Source organism: Helicoverpa armigera, chromosome 15, assembly GCF_030705265.1.
Source record: "Helicoverpa armigera isolate CAAS_96S chromosome 15, ASM3070526v1, whole genome shotgun sequence".
Classification (NCBI taxonomy): Eukaryota; Metazoa; Arthropoda; class Insecta; order Lepidoptera; family Noctuidae; genus Helicoverpa; species Helicoverpa armigera.
In genome coordinates, this window is record NC_087134.1 from 190,310 (window position 1) to 208,298 (window position 17,989).

The 17,989-nt window shown below is 42.1% G+C and overlaps 1 protein-coding gene across 5 annotated transcripts in view; it reads left to right on the forward strand.

Moving 5' to 3' along the window:
• Ranbpm (Ran-binding protein M) overlaps positions 1 to 17,801 on the forward strand; it is a 37,023-nt gene extending 19,222 nt beyond the window's left edge. The window contains exons 2-13 of one of the 5 annotated variants that reach the window (XM_049845411.2): positions 112 to 177; positions 5,397 to 5,561; positions 5,737 to 5,927; positions 6,534 to 6,718; positions 6,909 to 7,021; positions 7,472 to 7,623; positions 8,039 to 8,132; positions 10,563 to 10,649; positions 13,119 to 13,199; positions 14,719 to 14,831; positions 15,234 to 15,345; positions 16,094 to 17,801. In XM_049845411.2, coding sequence (XP_049701368.1) covers positions 112 to 177; positions 5,397 to 5,561; positions 5,737 to 5,927; positions 6,534 to 6,718; positions 6,909 to 7,021; positions 7,472 to 7,623; positions 8,039 to 8,132; positions 10,563 to 10,649; positions 13,119 to 13,199; positions 14,719 to 14,831; positions 15,234 to 15,345; positions 16,094 to 16,236 — 1,502 coding nt within the window. In that variant the 3' untranslated portion in view covers positions 16,237 to 17,801. The remainder of the gene's footprint in view (positions 1 to 111; positions 178 to 5,396; positions 5,562 to 5,736; positions 5,928 to 6,533; positions 6,719 to 6,908; positions 7,022 to 7,471; positions 7,624 to 8,038; positions 8,133 to 10,562; positions 10,650 to 13,118; positions 13,200 to 14,718; positions 14,832 to 15,233; positions 15,346 to 16,093) is intronic. The other 4 variants (XM_049845412.2, XM_049845414.2, XM_049845413.2 and 1 more) reach the window with 4 other exon arrangements.
• Positions 17,802 to 17,989: the final 188 nt, after the last annotated feature.

The following is a 17,989-nucleotide window of genomic DNA, read 5'->3' on the forward strand; positions in this document are numbered from 1 at the left end:
GGCGCCATGTCGTTGTCGTCTCGCCGAGCAGCCAGAAGCGTAAGTGGTGTGTATGGGGTCCGACTGTGGATCGTTTTAATGGACATGGATGTTTTCTCTATTTGTTGTAAGGTGGGACGCAGGGCCCGGGCCGCCGACCCCACCTGCCCTACCTCCACTTACGCCTCTGGATGTATCGTACGTCAATATACATACAACTATATCTGTGGCCACGCATCTTGCTAATAAACAGTGCTTATTCATAGTACGTGCATAAATAAGAATAATGAATGTTGAGTCCGCTGTTGACATGGTGTGTTCGCCGCTGGGACGTGCGCGTTCTGCCGCCGCGCGCGCTCCCGACTGTTTGCTAGCAGCTGCGTGACGCGCCATTGTGTGTTCTGTAACATTCTCGGGAAACCACTCGAGTGCTCTAATCTCTGTATGCTTTCCTTCTAGTCTCGTCGACATGTGCTTGCGCTTTCTCAAACCTGCCATATAAGGCAGGCAGCTCGCTTTCAGCTACCCCTGTAATTATTATTTACGACAGTCTCCCTTTAGCAAGCACATTTCGACTTCATTTATTGTATTCACTCTGCTAAATAAATCTAGTTCGAGAACATAACGCACCTTTATAATATAAATGTTGTATCTGTTTTCATGAATTTCCCTACCCTGCGACTTATAACTTCTCGTTACACTTAACATTAGTTGATCTTTCAGATCTTTTTTCTACTATTATGTACCTATTTAACTTTTTAAAATTATACTTAATTAACAAAACTTCTCGATGCATGAATGTGAATTAGCAAATTGTGTAAATTAGTGAATTATGATTCGTGGTCGAACTTGTTGCTTGTGTTTAAGGAGCAGTTGTTTAATCATATGACTATGTAAATATGTTGTTATTGTTTACTACATAATGTAGTTTCATATGTCAGCGATATTTACTGTTTCCTGCTTCTGGTATTTGCGTGTTGACTAACGTGTGTTTCATGCGGCTAATAATTTAAAAGTATTGCCAGAAATAACTTAGAGACGATAACAACTATGTAGCTAAAGGTTAGCGAGTCACGTATGTACTTAATTTTCAAGATAGTAATACTACCCTGGCTATAAGCTCAGTATGCACTCTGCTAATGTTTTGGCCCACAAACATTCAGATAAGGCAGACGACGTTGAACGGTCCCTGCGCTCTAGTGCGCAACGCTCCGGGAAGGGAATGTCTTCATCTAAATGTATGACTCACCGGCCGGGCAGTCCGACACCGTGCAGATACTACACAATACTCACGGCAGCCGCACAGCGCACGCACACAAACGCAATGATGAACATTGCGGGATTCCTCTTTTATCTGCGATAGCTTCCCCTTAAAGGAATGGTGCGTAAGTCGGTGTGTGCTTGAATCAATTTAGTGAGCGGTGTTGCGGTGTCGGTACGGACATTATCTGGCGAGGCGTGAGTCAGTGCGTGGTGCAGCTAGCCACCTGCAGCCGGGGGCAACGGTCCGCTAACGATTGTAGCTAATTTTGTCCATACAGCGCTGCGCGGACTGCCGCTGTTTTCCCTAGTCTCTTCATTGGTCTTGCCAAGTGACGGAGCGAAACGTTGCCTTGCTCGTTTCGTCTGATTTACAATTAGGTGTGCCCTACATTACTAAATAGAACGAGACAATTACGTGACAGAAATCTAAGATTGCAGCAATTGTTGCGTAAAGGTGCCCACATTGACTAGTTATAATTATGGGATTAAAACACTGGATGACTACTTCTAATTTGGAAGCAGAATATTGTAAAGTTTTCTTTGTGGTAAGGAAAACAGAACCGACTGAGGTTGCAGTTCACCGTTTGTATGCACTCCAGCCTATCATTATCTCATATATTATTGATGCACAAGGCTGTACAACGACGGTGGACCGTGCATTAATATTACGCTATACTTCTCCAGAAATATCGCTAGCAAAATTACATATATTTACGACATTTAGCTTTACATGACCGCGTAAACACGCCTTCGATTAATATGTTGGCTGCGCGACTCATTGGTACGTTTAATTGTTTTAAATGCATGGCATTATAATGGGTCGGCCGTACTGAGCTCGGATTCATTGTTTGTAGGAACCGCAAGTGAGTCGACCTCGCGAACGCCTTGACATTTGTAGATTTATGTACGGACCATAGTCGGGCCAACGCCAACGCACCAACGCTTGTTACCAACAGGGTTTAGTAGTCGAGAGGCCTTGTCGGCGCCCTTTCGTGGTGCCCTGTCATTCGTAACTAATTCGATAGCTATGTTGAAAATATGGCGCTCACTATACCCATTAGCGATAGTGCTTGAGTCAACTGTTCCTAAGTTATCGAAGGTCAAGATTGTGAGTGTTGGTAGCCGGCCGACGAACTGGGGCCCGATTCTCCTAATTTTACTTAAGCGACCTTCGATTGACGTTCGACTCGATTCGACTGAGACCCAATCCCGACTCGATTACGATTGAAGCGTATGTGGCATTCCGCTATTTTTTCTTTGAAATAAACGTTTTTATCCTTTTCTGTCATTCAATAATGAATCGTTTTGTCTGCAAATGATTTACGATTGCAAAATGATTGTACAGCAAACTACCGTATAGTCCAAAATCATCAAAATAGCAGATCAATCGCACACCAATCAAATGTCAATCGAATACGATTGGTCTTTTATTAGTAGCAGAATGCCCGATATGGTTAAAACTGCTATTACGATCATATTGCAATTCGTTTTCTATTCGATTTTGACATTATTAACTTAGGAGAATCGGGGCCCTGATCGTGTTCTCAGCACTTGCTCCTTGAGCTGCATGTTTGCTTAGATGTTGACTTCATGCCACGATTATGCCTGCACATGAAATGTTGGAGATGTAATTGAGGAGCACAGTTACAAAAACATTCCACGACAAATCTACTTTTATCTTTCTTAGAGAACTTTCGTGACATCGTCTCATAATAAAAATAATTCTGACATATGTGTTGGATAAAGACAGAATGAACAGGATTATAGATTTCATGCGCTCGTTTTCTGTGGTCTTTGTAAGTGGTTGCAGGTAATGAGTCAGTCATTATGCTGTTTGATTTCATTGTAGCTTTGAAGGTAATGCTCTATTGATTCCTCGAACGCTTTGTGCATTTGTTTGTACAGCTATGTATGTGAATATTTTGACTTGTTTAATTCTTTCTTTGTTCTAAATAAGTTGAGTGTTTTTGTAAATAAACAAGTAGTCGTTGTAGGAATGAACCGTTACTACAGCTGTTATGTTTACTTACCTAATGTTGGTATATTATACAGCCATTTAACACTTACATATTATTGGGCCAAACACCTCAACCAGTAACATCAAAATCCTGAGTCCGAAGCTTTGTCTCGTGAGTTTTGATAAAATGCGTGTTTTCCCTAAACTGCGTAGTAGAACGGCCATGTATCGTGAGCGCGTGTATCGGCCCACACAATCCAGTGGTTTAATCTACGCGTTGTTGTGTAAACACGTGGCGAGGCGGTTCGTTAACCTGTGTTGTTGTTCTCATGCGTACGCGCAACTCGTGTGTGTGCGTGCGCGTGCTGCAATCCGCGAGCCCATTGGCCGAGCGCGATCTAGCAGAGAAGCGAGGCATCATGAAGGGATTCTTGGACCACGATAATAAAACTTCAAATTGCTCGTGTTAGGCTATTATTTAGTTAATGACGAGCACGGGCAGCCCATTCTACCACTTAATGTTTCCGTATTGTAATTGGGTATTCTATTTCGAGACAAATTTGGCCCGTTTGTTGTTTATTATAGGTTCGTAATGTAATGCGACCTTTTACGATAAGATACAACCTAGATTACTAAACCATCTCCTGGGTCCGCAATAATTGCGGCTGTGTGTTCGCTATCGTGTTCGTTTCGCTGATAACAGACAGCACAGATATTGCGTTCAGGTCTGTTTACCGCTTTAACATTTGTCTTATAATTCCATTGGTTGTGGTCATTAGCATGAATCGCAGGCGTGATATGAAACGGCTCAGTCATCAACACTAGCGAGCGCCCGTTGGCCATTGTTCCACGTGTTGGTTTGCGAACGTTGGCGTGTTTGTAGCCAACTTTATGATATAGCGTAGTATCGTTTCAAGTGTTTGGCCTTGTGATAGACTAATCGTTTTTCACAATGTAAGTCGGTTATTCAAATATGAGTCGTAGTTTTTTCGCAGTTAGCGTTGTATTTGTTTGTTGGGTATAAATAGTTTGCTCTGCATTGTTGTTGCTGTGACTGCGGCTCACAGTTTGTGCGTCCCATAATTTATGCTGTTGAATTCAAACCGAAAAAAGTGTTTACTTTTTTCTTGGAGGTCGTTAGCATTCCCTGGCCTCGTATTAAAATTCATCTACATTTCGTATTTATCTAACGTTCACGATGTTTGTTCGTAGAATGAACAGCCAATCACGAGCGTCGGCTGTCGTAATTTACGCTTTGAATAATGTGGCATTTGAGAGTTTTGCCGAATAGCAACGACACAGATATTATGTTAAATAAAGACTCTCACACCAATGTCTGTTCGCTCAATCAATTAACAAATTACAATGCCCATAAATGTATTTTCTGTTATAGTTATCGGCATGGATATTGAGCCCTGACCCTTACCTGCGCAGAAGCGATTTATTGCCTTATGTATACAGTGCGCAAAGCGATCCCCACTCTTCTGCTGAGAGCTCAATATATCTTCCATACTTTTCCAAAGCTTGTGAATTTATTCCAAACTGTCCCAGCAAAGTTAATTAAATAAGTATCCGTTACGTTAGTTTAGAAGCGCGTGTCACTTTAGATTGTGGCTCATAAATAAACGGTCTTCGTTCGACGCTGTATAGGCTTTCCACTGGAAACTGGACTACTAGAGTGGATTTTAATTAATGCGTGAAAGTGCTCGTGCCACTGGCACTCTCCAAGGACAGTCTATCTCCGGCCACTTGATGCGAAAATTATTGTTTTCACACATTTACTTGTTCTTGTAGGTAGATAAAGGCAATACAAAATTCAGTCATGATTTTACCATGGCACGTTAGGTTTTCTCACTTTTGGAACCGGTTGTTTTACAAAGACTTTCACTCTTTGATGTAGGTAGTTCGTTCGGGGTTTTAATCTTAGTTGACAGTTTTAAGACTTTTTTCATCAGGTTCACATATTCTTATCACCTATGTATTCTTCACCTTCATTATATGTACCTATATTCTTTTAGCATTTAGGTAAGTTAGTTAATCTCGCTTTCATCTGACTAACGCAACCCTCTCTAGCTAGAGTAATCTATTAAAATGAACTTGTAGACATACGCATAGTGTGATAAATGAACGTCCCTGTAGTAAGGTGGAGGCAGGGAGTGGCAAGCGTGGGTATGACGGAGGTTGATGTGGTGTGCAGGTCACGGCAAGACGCACAAGGACGCGGCCAGCGTGCGCGCCACGCACCCCATCCCCGCGGCGTGCGGCCTCTACTACTTCGAGGTGCGCATCGTGTCCAAGGGCCGCGACGGGTACATGGGCATCGGACTCTCGGCACATGGCGTTAACATGAACAGATTACCTGGTAAGTTGCACCTCGCCTTCAACAATCACTCATCTCGCCTCACTCAGATACAAACTGACAGATGTCACCTGCGGGATCATTTCTGATCTGCGGGAATTCATGGTACAAATGAATGTCCTAAGTGAACCCTAAGTAGGAATAGAAGTGAACAGGTAGTGTGGTGGCTATATTCCAGGCTGGGACAAGCACTCGTACGGGTACCACGGCGACGACGGGCACTCGTTCTGCTCGTCGGGCACGGGGCAGCCGTACGGGCCCACGTTCACCACGGGCGACGTCATCGGCTGCGGCGTCAACCTCGTCGACAACACATGCTTCTACACCAAGAACGGACACCATCTCGGCATCGCCTTCAGAGGACTGCCGGTATGTTCTCACTAACAATACTATGTGAAAGGTGCACTTGCCATGCTATATTATCGAAGTTATTAAATACTTCCTTCAAAAGCTTCCTTTAGAAAGGCTCCAAAAATAACTTACATGAGTTATTTTTGACTTGGAATCGGAATCACAAGAGTGTTTAAAGCTTTTATAGTTAATCGAGGAGCAAGTGTGACGATCGGATATGAAACCCTGCCACCTAGCTGCTCGTGTTGCGTCCGTCCCACGCGACATGCAGTATAATGCTTCGTAGGAGGCGAGCGTCGACACTCGCGCAACTATGTCGGAACTGCCCACAAGGACACTACACAATTGCACTACTCCACTATTTGTATAAATGCAGTTTGTACACTGCATCTTTTGGATCATCATTTAATGACAGATCACAAACAACTACAGTGGACCATCGTTGAAAAGTTCTCGGCTTTATTATTGTCAGGGAGTTGTCCTTATTTATACTTTTGACTTTTGCGTTGGTGATTCCATGCCGTCTGTTGTTTGAAGAGTCCCAAATCGTGTCAGTAGCTCTTCGCAAGATCAGAAAAAGAGTTCATACAATGATGATTGACGTGAGTGGTGGGAACGTTGCAGCCGAACCTGTACCCGACAGTGGGGCTGCAGACGCCGGGCGAGGTGGTGGACGCGAACTTCGGGCAGCAGCCCTTCGTGTTCGACATCGAGGACATGCTGCGCGAGCTGCGCGCCCGCACGCGCCGCGCCATCGACGAGTTCCCGCTGCCCGAGGAGCAGGGCCAGTGGCAGCAGGCACTGCACAGGTACGCCACGACCATACCTTGTTCATTAGCGATACTGCTGCCAAGACCACAAACTCACACTCACAAAAAAAGTACCGTTACATACATAGCGTCGCTGGACTGCTTTTGAACACTTAGCTGAGTAGCAGTGTTTTGTAGTAGTTGTTATTGGTTGACAGATGTAGTGCAATGTGTGCTGTGCACGTTACAGGATGGTGTCGACGTACCTGGTGCACCACGGGTACTGCAGCACGGCGCAGGCCTTCTCCCGCGCCACCGGGCAGCCCATCGACGAGGACATCGCCTCCATTAAAAATAGACAAAGTCAGTTACAATATCACATTAAAAACTAGCTAGCACTAGCGTCCCGGGGATACTTCTGACCGTATCCGGATAAAATATAGCCTATGTTCGTCAGGGATAATGTGACTCCCAAAAAGAGAAAATCATTCAATTAGTTTCGGAATTCATTTTAAAGAAACCATTAAATCTTTCCTCTTTATAATATTTGTCTACATACACATTGAAAACGTCTCGTTTTAATATCTACTAACATTAAAGTAATTCTAAATAAAATGATTGCTAAAGACATCATTATTACTTTAAGATCTATAATCTAATACATACTGCATTAGAGTTCTGCCACGTTTAATTAAGTCTTCGATGAAGCACCACCGAAGACTTGGGTTAGGTTAGGTTTTTAGCCACCAGGCTTGGAGTGTTAGTCCACGAGACAGATGTCGGCTAGAGTTGAGCTTGGTGTTCGGTGTGCAGGGGTGTCGAAGCTGGTGGTGTCGGGGCGCATCGGCGAGGCCATCGAGACGACGCGGGCGCTGTACCCCGGCCTGCTGGAGCGGGACCACGACCTGCTGTTCCTGCTCAAGTACCGCCAGTTCGTCGAGATGGTCAACGGCTCCGACCAGGAGGTACACACCGCTCAATCACTATTCCGTACAACCTTATTCATTTATTTATTGGCGGAAGCTTGTTGTTAGCAAATTAGAAATATAGTAAGTTATTAAAATTGTCATTAGTCCGTAAGCTTTCCTAAGAATAAATAAATAAATGAAAGCTGAGATTCACAAATTTTCTTACGAAACATTACATCGATTTGTAGGGATGTTGTTCACCGTTTAACTAGCTTTCGCGCGCGACTTCATCTGCTTGGTGTGTTGATTAAAAGTAGCTTTGTGTTAAACCTATCTACATACCAAATTTCAACCAAATTGGTCCAGCCGTTTTTGCGTGAAAGATTAACAAACATACATCTATACATTCTGTGATTTCACATTTATAATATAAGTAGGATTAGTGTGTAATTGTGAGTGTGTTGTGTTGCAGGGCGGCGAGAAGGCGAACGGCGTGGCGACGTCGGTCATCTCGCACACCAGCCGCGCGCCCAGCGCCAACGGACACAGCGACAAGCACACCAACGGTACTCACTCATTCATATAATTACTAGCGACCCGCTCCGGTTTTGCACGGGATAACAATTTCATTTATTAAACTTATGTAACCTTTCTCTTTAATCACTCTATCTATTAAAAAACACGCTTTTTATAGAAAAACGAACTAAAAAATAGGAAATAAATTTTAATGAATTTAAATTAAGAAAACAGTGTTAAAAATTTCAATGAATATAAATTAATAATAGTGTGAAAACAAAAAATTTTAAAAAGCGTGGGTGCTTTTTAAGATATTATCGAAATGAAAATCACTGTACTCATATCTGTCAATAAAATATTTATAACTATTGACACCATGCACCCCACGCTTTTTTTTAAATATTTTTTTTTTGTATTCACACTATTATTAATTTATATTCATTGAAATTTTTAACACTGTTTTCTTAATTTAAATTCATTAAAATTTATTTCCTATTTTTTAGTTCGTTTTTCTATAAAAAGCGTGTTTTTTAGTTTTTTTAAACTATTATTTATTTTCTACTTTTTAGTTTGTTTTCAAACTATTATTTGTTTTGTAGAATTAAAATTCTCTTTAGTATACAAAAAATTGTCAATATTAGAGAAAACGGCTAAAGATAATTATTGGAAATAAAAATTAACATCGAGTCCTGCCTTATCGACTGTAGAGAAAAATTCTAGAAAATTTTAATTAATTTTCTTACCTTATCGACTATAGATGAAAATTATATAAATTAACAAAGATCATATTTTGCAAATTGAAAAGCCTAGAAGTCGGTGTGTAATGGATGTTACTAAGTTAATGTTGCCACCGACTTCTAGGCCGATGCACCTAAAATTAGTTTTTTTGCTTTTAGTGTTTTGGGAACTCGGTTTAATTTTTTGTAAAAGGTTATTTATTTAAAGCTTTTCAGTGATACGAATAGTTGTCACTATCCATACAAGTAGGAAGTTCTCATCAATACAAAGAATATAAGTCCAAACGAGGTATTTTACATATTCAGTTGTCGAGTTCCCTTGACTTTCTCTGGTCTCCATCATCAGGTCAGCTCCAAACCTTCACTGTTGCATAGGTCTTGTCAATACGAATAATTTAAGCCCAAACACGAGGTAGTTTACATATTCAGTTGTCGAGTTCCCTCCATTTTCTCTGGTCTCCATCATCAGGTCAGCTCCAAACCTTCACTGTTGCAAAGGTCTTGTCAATACAAATAATTTAAGCCCAAACACGAGGTAGTTTACATATTCAGTTGTCGAGTTCCCTCGACCCTCTCTGGTCTCCATCATCAGGTCAGCTCCAAATCTTCACAGTTGAATAGTGCTTTTAGGCGTACACCTAAGTGTCAAGTTTTTACCCTATGTATGCCTACAAGTTTTGAAGGTTGCCCTCGATTTCTCAGGGTTTCCATCATCAGATCCTGACCTGATGAATATGGGACCAACTGGCAGCTATTCCAAGTCGAACAAAAACAGAATCACGTAAATCGGTCTATAAACCTCGGAGTAATCGATGTGTACGTGTAACTTCCTCCTTTTTGGGAAGTCGGTTAAAATGGAATAATTTTATCAAATTAGTGTATTGTCATCGGTCCTCAATAAATCTACAAAGTTTGAACGAAATCTGGTCGTTTAAAGTGGGTCAAAATCGCGCCCAAAGAAGTCGGTTACAAACAAACATACAGGTGAAGCTAATAAAAAGCGTGTAAAAACTGCATGAAAATCGGGTGCGTAGTTTTTAAGATTTAAGCGTACAAAGGGATATAGGGACAGGAAAAGCGACTTTGTTTTATATAATGTAGTGATGTTAGCTTCCGCCAGTGGATTCACCCGTGTTCTTGAGGGAACTTTTGAACGAATCTGGACCGAATATAGTTAATGCGGGCAATAAGTTTGCAAAGTTGAAGTGGAATGCACTCGGATAAGTGGGCCAATATCACCACAAAATGGATCCCTGATGATGGTAGGCGATCAAGAGGAAGACCAAGAAAACACTGGAGGGAGGACCTAGACAATTGTCCTTGTGGAAATTTCCACACACACTGGCCGTAAATGGCGACCGATATTGAAAGATGGAAGGCTATGGGGGAGGCCTTTGCCCAGCAGTGGGACAACACAGGCTAAATAAAAAGAAAAAATAGTATAGATATCATGTACGGTATGGTCGTGTCGCGCGGCCGCGGCGTCGGGGAGCCCGGGGAGCGCGGGGAGCGCCGCCGCACCACGCGCAACCACGACACACTATACAATACTACATTGCGCTCACTCTTACACCTAACTGAACAATATAAACTTAACATGGAGGCTATGATACCGAAAGCAAAAGGTCAATCACTCTACCTGCTAAAAAACACATCAAAATCCGTTGCGTCATTTTAAACATACTCAGGAATACAGGGACAAACAAAACGAGTTTGTTTTATACTATATAATAATTATGACAGGCGTGGCTGAAGCAGACTCGAGCCGGCCGCCCAGCGAAGACGACGTGGACATGTCGCCGCCGCCCGCCACCAACGGCGAACACGCAGGTACCTCTCACGTCACACTACTTACTTACTCTCTTACTCCAAACCACCCCACTGACGCCCGCTCCCAATATTCTATCTATGGTTTTCCTTCCTACTGATGTCTGTCATTTCTCTTACTAGAGATAAAAATTGAACATCTTTGGAAGTGATGTCAAAATTCTATCTCTTGTAAGCAAATCAACAGACAAAATAATAGATAGACATACTATAAAAATAATATTGGGAACGACCGCAACTGAAATTGAGACGAAACGTACTAATGTTAACCAATGAACAATATTTTAATTGAAAATTGTATTACTTAATATCTTTATGCCATATAATTCTTTTTTTTTAATAAGATTATATAACTCCAAGATATTAAGAATTTTAACATACCATAGTTTTCTTTTATTATTGACTACATGCACGTTAACATTAGTACATTCAAGAAGAAATAAATATTATGTACGTTGGCAACTCACGCACTCATACATACATATGTAGATTTATGAAAACTTCTTAAAGTTCTGTGAAAGTAATAGTTGAATATTATCAATATTACAATGAGGTTCCACTTCGATAGATCGATACCTATGTGTGCGTGACATTGCAATCACATATTTCTATTACAGGGAAATGTAATACAAACTAGACAGCAACAAAAACTTAGCAATAATTAAACAGTCTTTATTTATTTATAGTCTTTTCGTTTTTGCTGTCTGTCTATACAGAAATCTAGTTTGATGCTGGATTAATATTTAGCTAGATGCTAAATATTAAGCGATTGGGATCCCATATTGTAGAATCCTCAATCATTAAATATTGGGTTCGATCCCCGCATGGAAACACAGTGGCAAAATAAGGTTTATTTTAAAATAATCTGGCCCCACAAAATATTATATTTATCCTACAATTGGCAACCCATATAAATTATAATTTATTATAAATAAAATTAAGTATAGCAATGAACAAATGTTTAATATGATAACTATTATTGACTATGTAACTTATTTTTTTACTACAGTTATATTTTTATTATTATTTTTTATATATTGTTTGCACACCATACTCATTCATTATTATTATTTTATTTAGACACATATATCATTTTTATTATAATTCGCTCTTTATTTTAGTTTGCATGAATGTACACAAAGAGCTAGTTTAGCTACTAACATAGAATTATTTTATAAATATAATATTTATGGCATTGTCTATAATAATAAGGCTGGCTTCACACCTCCGACCATAACGTATGTGTTGGAGTGCCGCGACGTCGCTTGCGGATGTTATCCGCAGTTGTATCCTATCCCTATACTTTTTAACATCATTATGATTTAACCCGTTATTGGAAAACCTTTTAGTTTCTGCACCTAGTTAATATCCTAGGTAATTAATGTAAGCTACTAAATTAAAATAAGCGCTAGACTTAAGTTGTAGAATAGCAACCAAATATATTTAAATACGAAACTTGTATTATGAAGGTATAATAGTTATCATTTTGACTGAGTTATCCAAAATCTGTAAAACAATAATTGTCTCAGCGATGGTCAGCTGTGATACCGGTGTGTGTGACATCCGAGTTGATGACGACACCTAAGTTAATATTGACGAAATTCGACAATACTCCCGGATTTTCATATTTTCAAATGCTAGGCATTTGATGAAAGGCACAAAATTGGATCCGATTTTTATCGGAATCCACTTGCACTAAAATTGTGTGGAGAAAGATAAAATCGTTCTTGGTTAGAAGATTGGTTCTACGAAGTAGTTATTCACAAGTATCGTGGGTACAAGAGTAATCTTGAATGCATTTAGTTGATGAGTTTAGTAAGTTGGCATGTTAGTGCAGTTTAACGGCTTGTTAACTAACCGCTCATGTAACATGGCATTAGTCTCGAGATCACTCATCGGCACTTAACGCGTATTTTGTTTTATTTTTTCCGTTCAGTTGGATTTAGTTCGCGTGAGTCGTCGCTTACGCATGTCCAGTAACACCGAGGTGCAAGTTATGCTGTTACTGAATATTTACCACATTGCAATTTCCACTTGATAGCAAAGGGAATCATTTCTACGTAGGATGGTCATTTGATATGGAACAGTTATCCATAGATATTTTTCTAGTTTTAATTTGGTCCATTATCGCGTTGAAATGAAACACTGCAATAATTTGAAACTTACTTGAAAGTTGTCGTACCGGAGACGCTCGCACACTCAAGCGATCACCTTGTTGTGAATAACTTGCACCTCGAGCACGCTGCAGCTAAGTTTAAGGAGCTGTGACAGCGACCGCGACCGACAAACATATCACCGGGTACCGGACTGGTTTATGCAGTGCTGGATTAAGCAAGCCCTTGTCAAGTAAAAACTAGAAGGAAACCTTGTAAAAAGATGGGCACCAGCTTCACGGGGCTCGGTCCCGCGGCAAGCGTTGGTTAATCCGGCACTGGGTTGCGGGCGGAGTGGGAGTGACGCGGCTGCTTGTAGGTGAGGAGGCGCTGCCGCTCGTGAAGGGCATGCCGGGCGTGACGGCCAGCCTCGCCGCGCTGCTGCCCGACTTCCGCGCCGGTGGGTACTTCTTACTGCCACTCCCCACATCACGCTCTGGTTCCCGCTCGACCTAATACCTTGATGCTCTTGTACTACTCTCAACAAATATTTGTCGCTTTACTAGCTTTACATTTTTTTGTTTATTCACTTCGTAGATTTCAAACAAATAGATTTAGGCGTTCCAAACGAGATTAGACGCGAAATTTGATATATCTGGGCCGAGGGGGTGTTAGTTTAAATAAAATTTGTTAGCTTGTAAAAGTTTTTCTTCAAAATATAATCGGATTTAGACTTTACGTATAAAAGCCGTAGTATAAGGAACCAGAGCGATCCTTGGTCTCATCGCTTCGACTGTCGACACGTGCATTTGGCCGTTCACGTTTGCCGTCCATATCTGTGCAGTGTTGAGCATTCTGTCGCACTGGATGCAGTGTCCCTTGTTCCTCTCAGCTTGTTCTTCATACAGACGTGTTGCTGAACACATTCGCCGTAGCTCTGCTTGTAGTGTACTACTAACATCACCGTCTGAGCATCTGTGCACCTCTGCGGGGCTAGTTGACGCAACACATTGTGGCAAATCTCAGTCTTGAACGATTTCCTACAATGTCAATGGGCGTTGCTATCACTTCTCTTCAAATTGTATTAGTATCGTCGTTATATTAGACGACTGTTGTGTCTCATATTTGAATTCATGTTGTGGTTGCGTCAACATGTCCCGCACTCATTAACAGTCACAGTACAATGTATGTCGTGGTAAGTGGCTAGTGTTCTCTCTGTGTTAGCGGTAAAACAGTAAGTACACACTATTTAGCAGTTTACTTTGTCTAATATTTTCAGCTTAATTTACAAATATAATCTTTCTATTCATAATGGGCAAAACATGTATACTAATGTGTTTGTAGTTCTTAAGATACTCAGTGGGCAGGGTATCGTTCATTAAAAGCTCGGTGGCGTACAAGTGCCAGGATTGGCGATATGTTTGTAAATTAAGTTGTGGTAATGTTGTGGGCGCGGCACACGTTGCATGTTGCATGTGCCGGCTGGAGTGACGCTTGTTACTACACACCATATCCTAGTATATGTACTATATTATACGTATGATATACCGACACGGGGCCCACTCGACGCATGCGGCTCCCTCGTACCGCTCGGTGCTACACATTGTGTCACCACACGGTTTCATTTTGTCTCCTCAGCACTGAGTTTTAATTCATTTGTTTCGCTCCCCGAATTCGAACAGCAGACAACAAACTTATAATCATTTTATTTTCTAGCCTTAGTCTAATACTAATCTGTACAAATGCGTCGCTGGAGGGACACAGACTGGCTTGTATCTTAATGAAAATTATTAATATAGTACGGGTGAGAACTTCCAGATGTTTCCACGGATTACAGAATTGTAATCCTGTGATAATCCCGTGGCACTAAATTCGATGATACGAGTAATTGTAATCTGTCGGAAGTGTGGATAGTGTATGTTAGTGGGCGGTCTGTGTCCCCGCGGCGGCGGGTGCGTCAGTAACGTGTGCGGGTGCAGAGGCGGAGGGCGGCTCGCGCGCGTCGGTGGAGCGCATGCTGGCGTTCGGCCGCGAGCTCTACGCCATGAGCCAGAAGCTGCAGCAGGACCAGTTCGTCAAGAGCATGCTCGAGGTCAGCACTACTCTACTATAATATACCAGTAGCTTCTTTCACCGACTTTATTGTCTTATTTTGGACTTTTGATCATCGACTTCCGAGCCTTTTCCCAACTATGTTGTTGGGGTCGGCTTCCAGTCCAATCGGATGTAGCTGGGTACCAGTGCTTTACAAGGAGCGACTGCCCTATCTGACCTTCTAAATCCAGTTACCCAGGCAACCCAATACCCCATGGTTAGACTGATTTTGGTAGATTCACTGGAGCTGACTACCTGTAACGACTGCCAAGGATTATTATGTGACTTTTGATGTCGGCCTTTTAGTTACATGGATTGTTTTTTAAGAATTTGGCAGTGTCACAAATGATGAAGCAGATCTTGTTGTGTGACATGTTGTGTAAGGCTCGCTGTGTTGCAGGACGCGTTCAGCCTGCTGGCGTACAGCAACCCGTGGGACAGCCCGGTGGGCTGGCAGCTGGAGCCCGTGCGGCGCGAGGCTGTCTGCGAGGCGCTCAACTCCGCCATACTCGGTATCTTTTTGTCTTTTCTCTTTATATTTGTATATCCGATTAGATGAACTAATCATTTTTAAAGTCATCATTTCCCGAGCCTTTTCTCAACTAGGTTGGGGTCGGTTTCCAGTCTATCTGGATTCAGCTGCGTACCAGTGTTTTACAAGGAGCGACTGCCTATCTGACCTCCTCAACCCAGTTACCCGAGCAACCCAATACTTCTTGGTTAGGCTGGTGTCAGACTTACTGGTTTCTGATTACCCGTAACAACTGCCAAGGATGTTCAATGACAGCCGGGACCTACAGTTTTATCTAAAACACAGTCATTTTTGTCCAAGATATACTTAGAAAGTATATACATCATCCTCCGAGCCTTTTCCCAACTATGTTGGGGTCGGCTTCCAGTCTAACCGGATTCAGCTGAGTACCAGTGCTTTACAAGAAGCGACTGACTATCTGACCTCCTCAACCCAGTTACCCAGGCAACCCGATATCCCTTGGTTAGACTGGTGTCAGACTTACTGGCTTCTGACTACCCGTAACGACTGCCAAGGATGTTCAATGACATCCGGGACCTACAGTTTAACGTGCCATCCGAAACACATCAGGGGTCATTTGAAGAATTTAGACGTCGTTAAAAAAAAAAAAAATATATAGATCTTCGGTTTGAGTATAGTAGTAGTAGTTAGTGTGAGTAGTGTCGTAGAGTAGACGTAGCTGAGGTTGTGGAGGTGTCAGCGGGCTCGGGCATGTGGCGTGTACGCAGGCGTGGTTGCAGAGGCGCAGGGCGCGCAGTGGGTGTCGCCGGTGGAGGCGTGCGTGGCGCACTCGCGCACGCTGCTGCGCCGCATGGCGCGCGCGGGGCTGGGCGCCTGCGCCTTCGCCGACCTGCCCGCGCTGCTGCGCTGACACGCCGACCCGCGCCGCCGCCACACGCGCGCGCCGCTGTCCGCCTACTTCCCCACCATCGCGCGCCGCCTGCGCCGCCGCCGCCCCCGGCACGCGCCCTAGTGACGGACGACGAATATACGTGTAACATAGACGTGTTTACGCTTAGCGAGTGGTTGCTTAAGCTTTATTGAGGGTGATATATCGAGCTCGAGGGCCGACGCCCGCATCGCTCTCTGTGCTGTCCGTCTGCTCGCTAGTTAGTCACGGGTTCATATAGGCATATCTTATTGCCGATCTTTGCGATAGTTTCGGTATTAAAACAATTGTAAAGAATTAAAATGCATTAAACTGCCAATATAACGACAGTCGGCTTTACGATAAGTTATTAAGAAGTAGGTGAGCGCCGGCGCGAGACGGCGACGGGTCCTCGAGTGATCTTCTTATATTTATGAAGTGAGAAATATAAACGTGTAATAAATAGTAAATATGTAACTGTGTGCTCCGCTCTGACCTCAACGATAACGGACGTTGTGAAATACGAGTTTAAATTCGAATGTAGCTGTAATATGTGTCGGAAATGCGCTGTATATTGTCTCTAGCGTATATTATAGATTATATCGTTATAGAAGTTAAACAAAGTAATTGTAACGCTCGCGGTGAAGCACTGTTGTCCTTACTTACTTTTTTAATACTTTATTTTCATGAACATTTTATCGATACACTAATTATCGAGTTTTCTTCTCTCACTAGGGATTTCGATAAGTTGGCGTGTATACAAAAGTCGATTATTATCTATAAATATTTTTATATCGATTTTTGTTTATGAAACACCGGGTACCGGTGGGACATTGTACAGATAATTGTAGCAGTTTAATTCTTAGTCAGGAATCGACTAACCGACTAATGTTTATACAGACTCGACTTTCCGCAACAGTGTTTCCGCTAAACTTTAATATAGAGATATATAACGTGAAAAGAGTGTAGAGATACTAAGATTTACGAATTGATGTATTGCTATTGCATTTAGGTTATGTACCTGACTTCATTGTACTGCAAGTCAGGAGTTTGGAAACCCCGGAATATGGTACTCTCGGCTGGTCTGGCTCTATGTAGTTCTAAATGCAATACTGATAGTATCTGGCGAGGCGGCGCGGCGGAGTGCGTCGCGGGCCCACTGGGCACTTCACTCACATGTACGCATTAGCAGGTATCAGTGTTGAGTTAACATTATGTACAGCATGACATAAAACACGCTCTGTCAAGTTCCTGAATATCTTCTACAAAATATTCGCAAGTCTGATTTTAATAGCTTATAGTTCAGTTGGATGCGTGAAATTGAAGCCAAGTGGATGAGCCTGTACTGTTCTTTTAGTATAATTTAATTTGTATAAGTTTGTATGCGATGACACTATCATAGTAGCGAGGTTGACAATGTACTGTAATCTCGTGGTCTCGCTAGTATGCGAGTGTAGGACTCCGCCCGACGCCGACGCCATATAATTTGTTCTGTAAAGATCAGTCTACAATATTGTTCTTATATTGTATTGTTTTCTTTTTTAATAATATATTATGTTTAAACTGCTCACGAGTGTTTAATTTAACCCGTCTCGTCGTAAACTTAAACTGGTCATAATAGTGTATGTCAAGACAGACACACAAATAAGAGAAGCGTGGGACTGAGTATCATTTGCACGACAGATCAAACTTATCTGCTGCAAAAAGGAAAAGAAACAAAGGCATGCGCCACTTATGCCGTAGGTATCTAAAAATG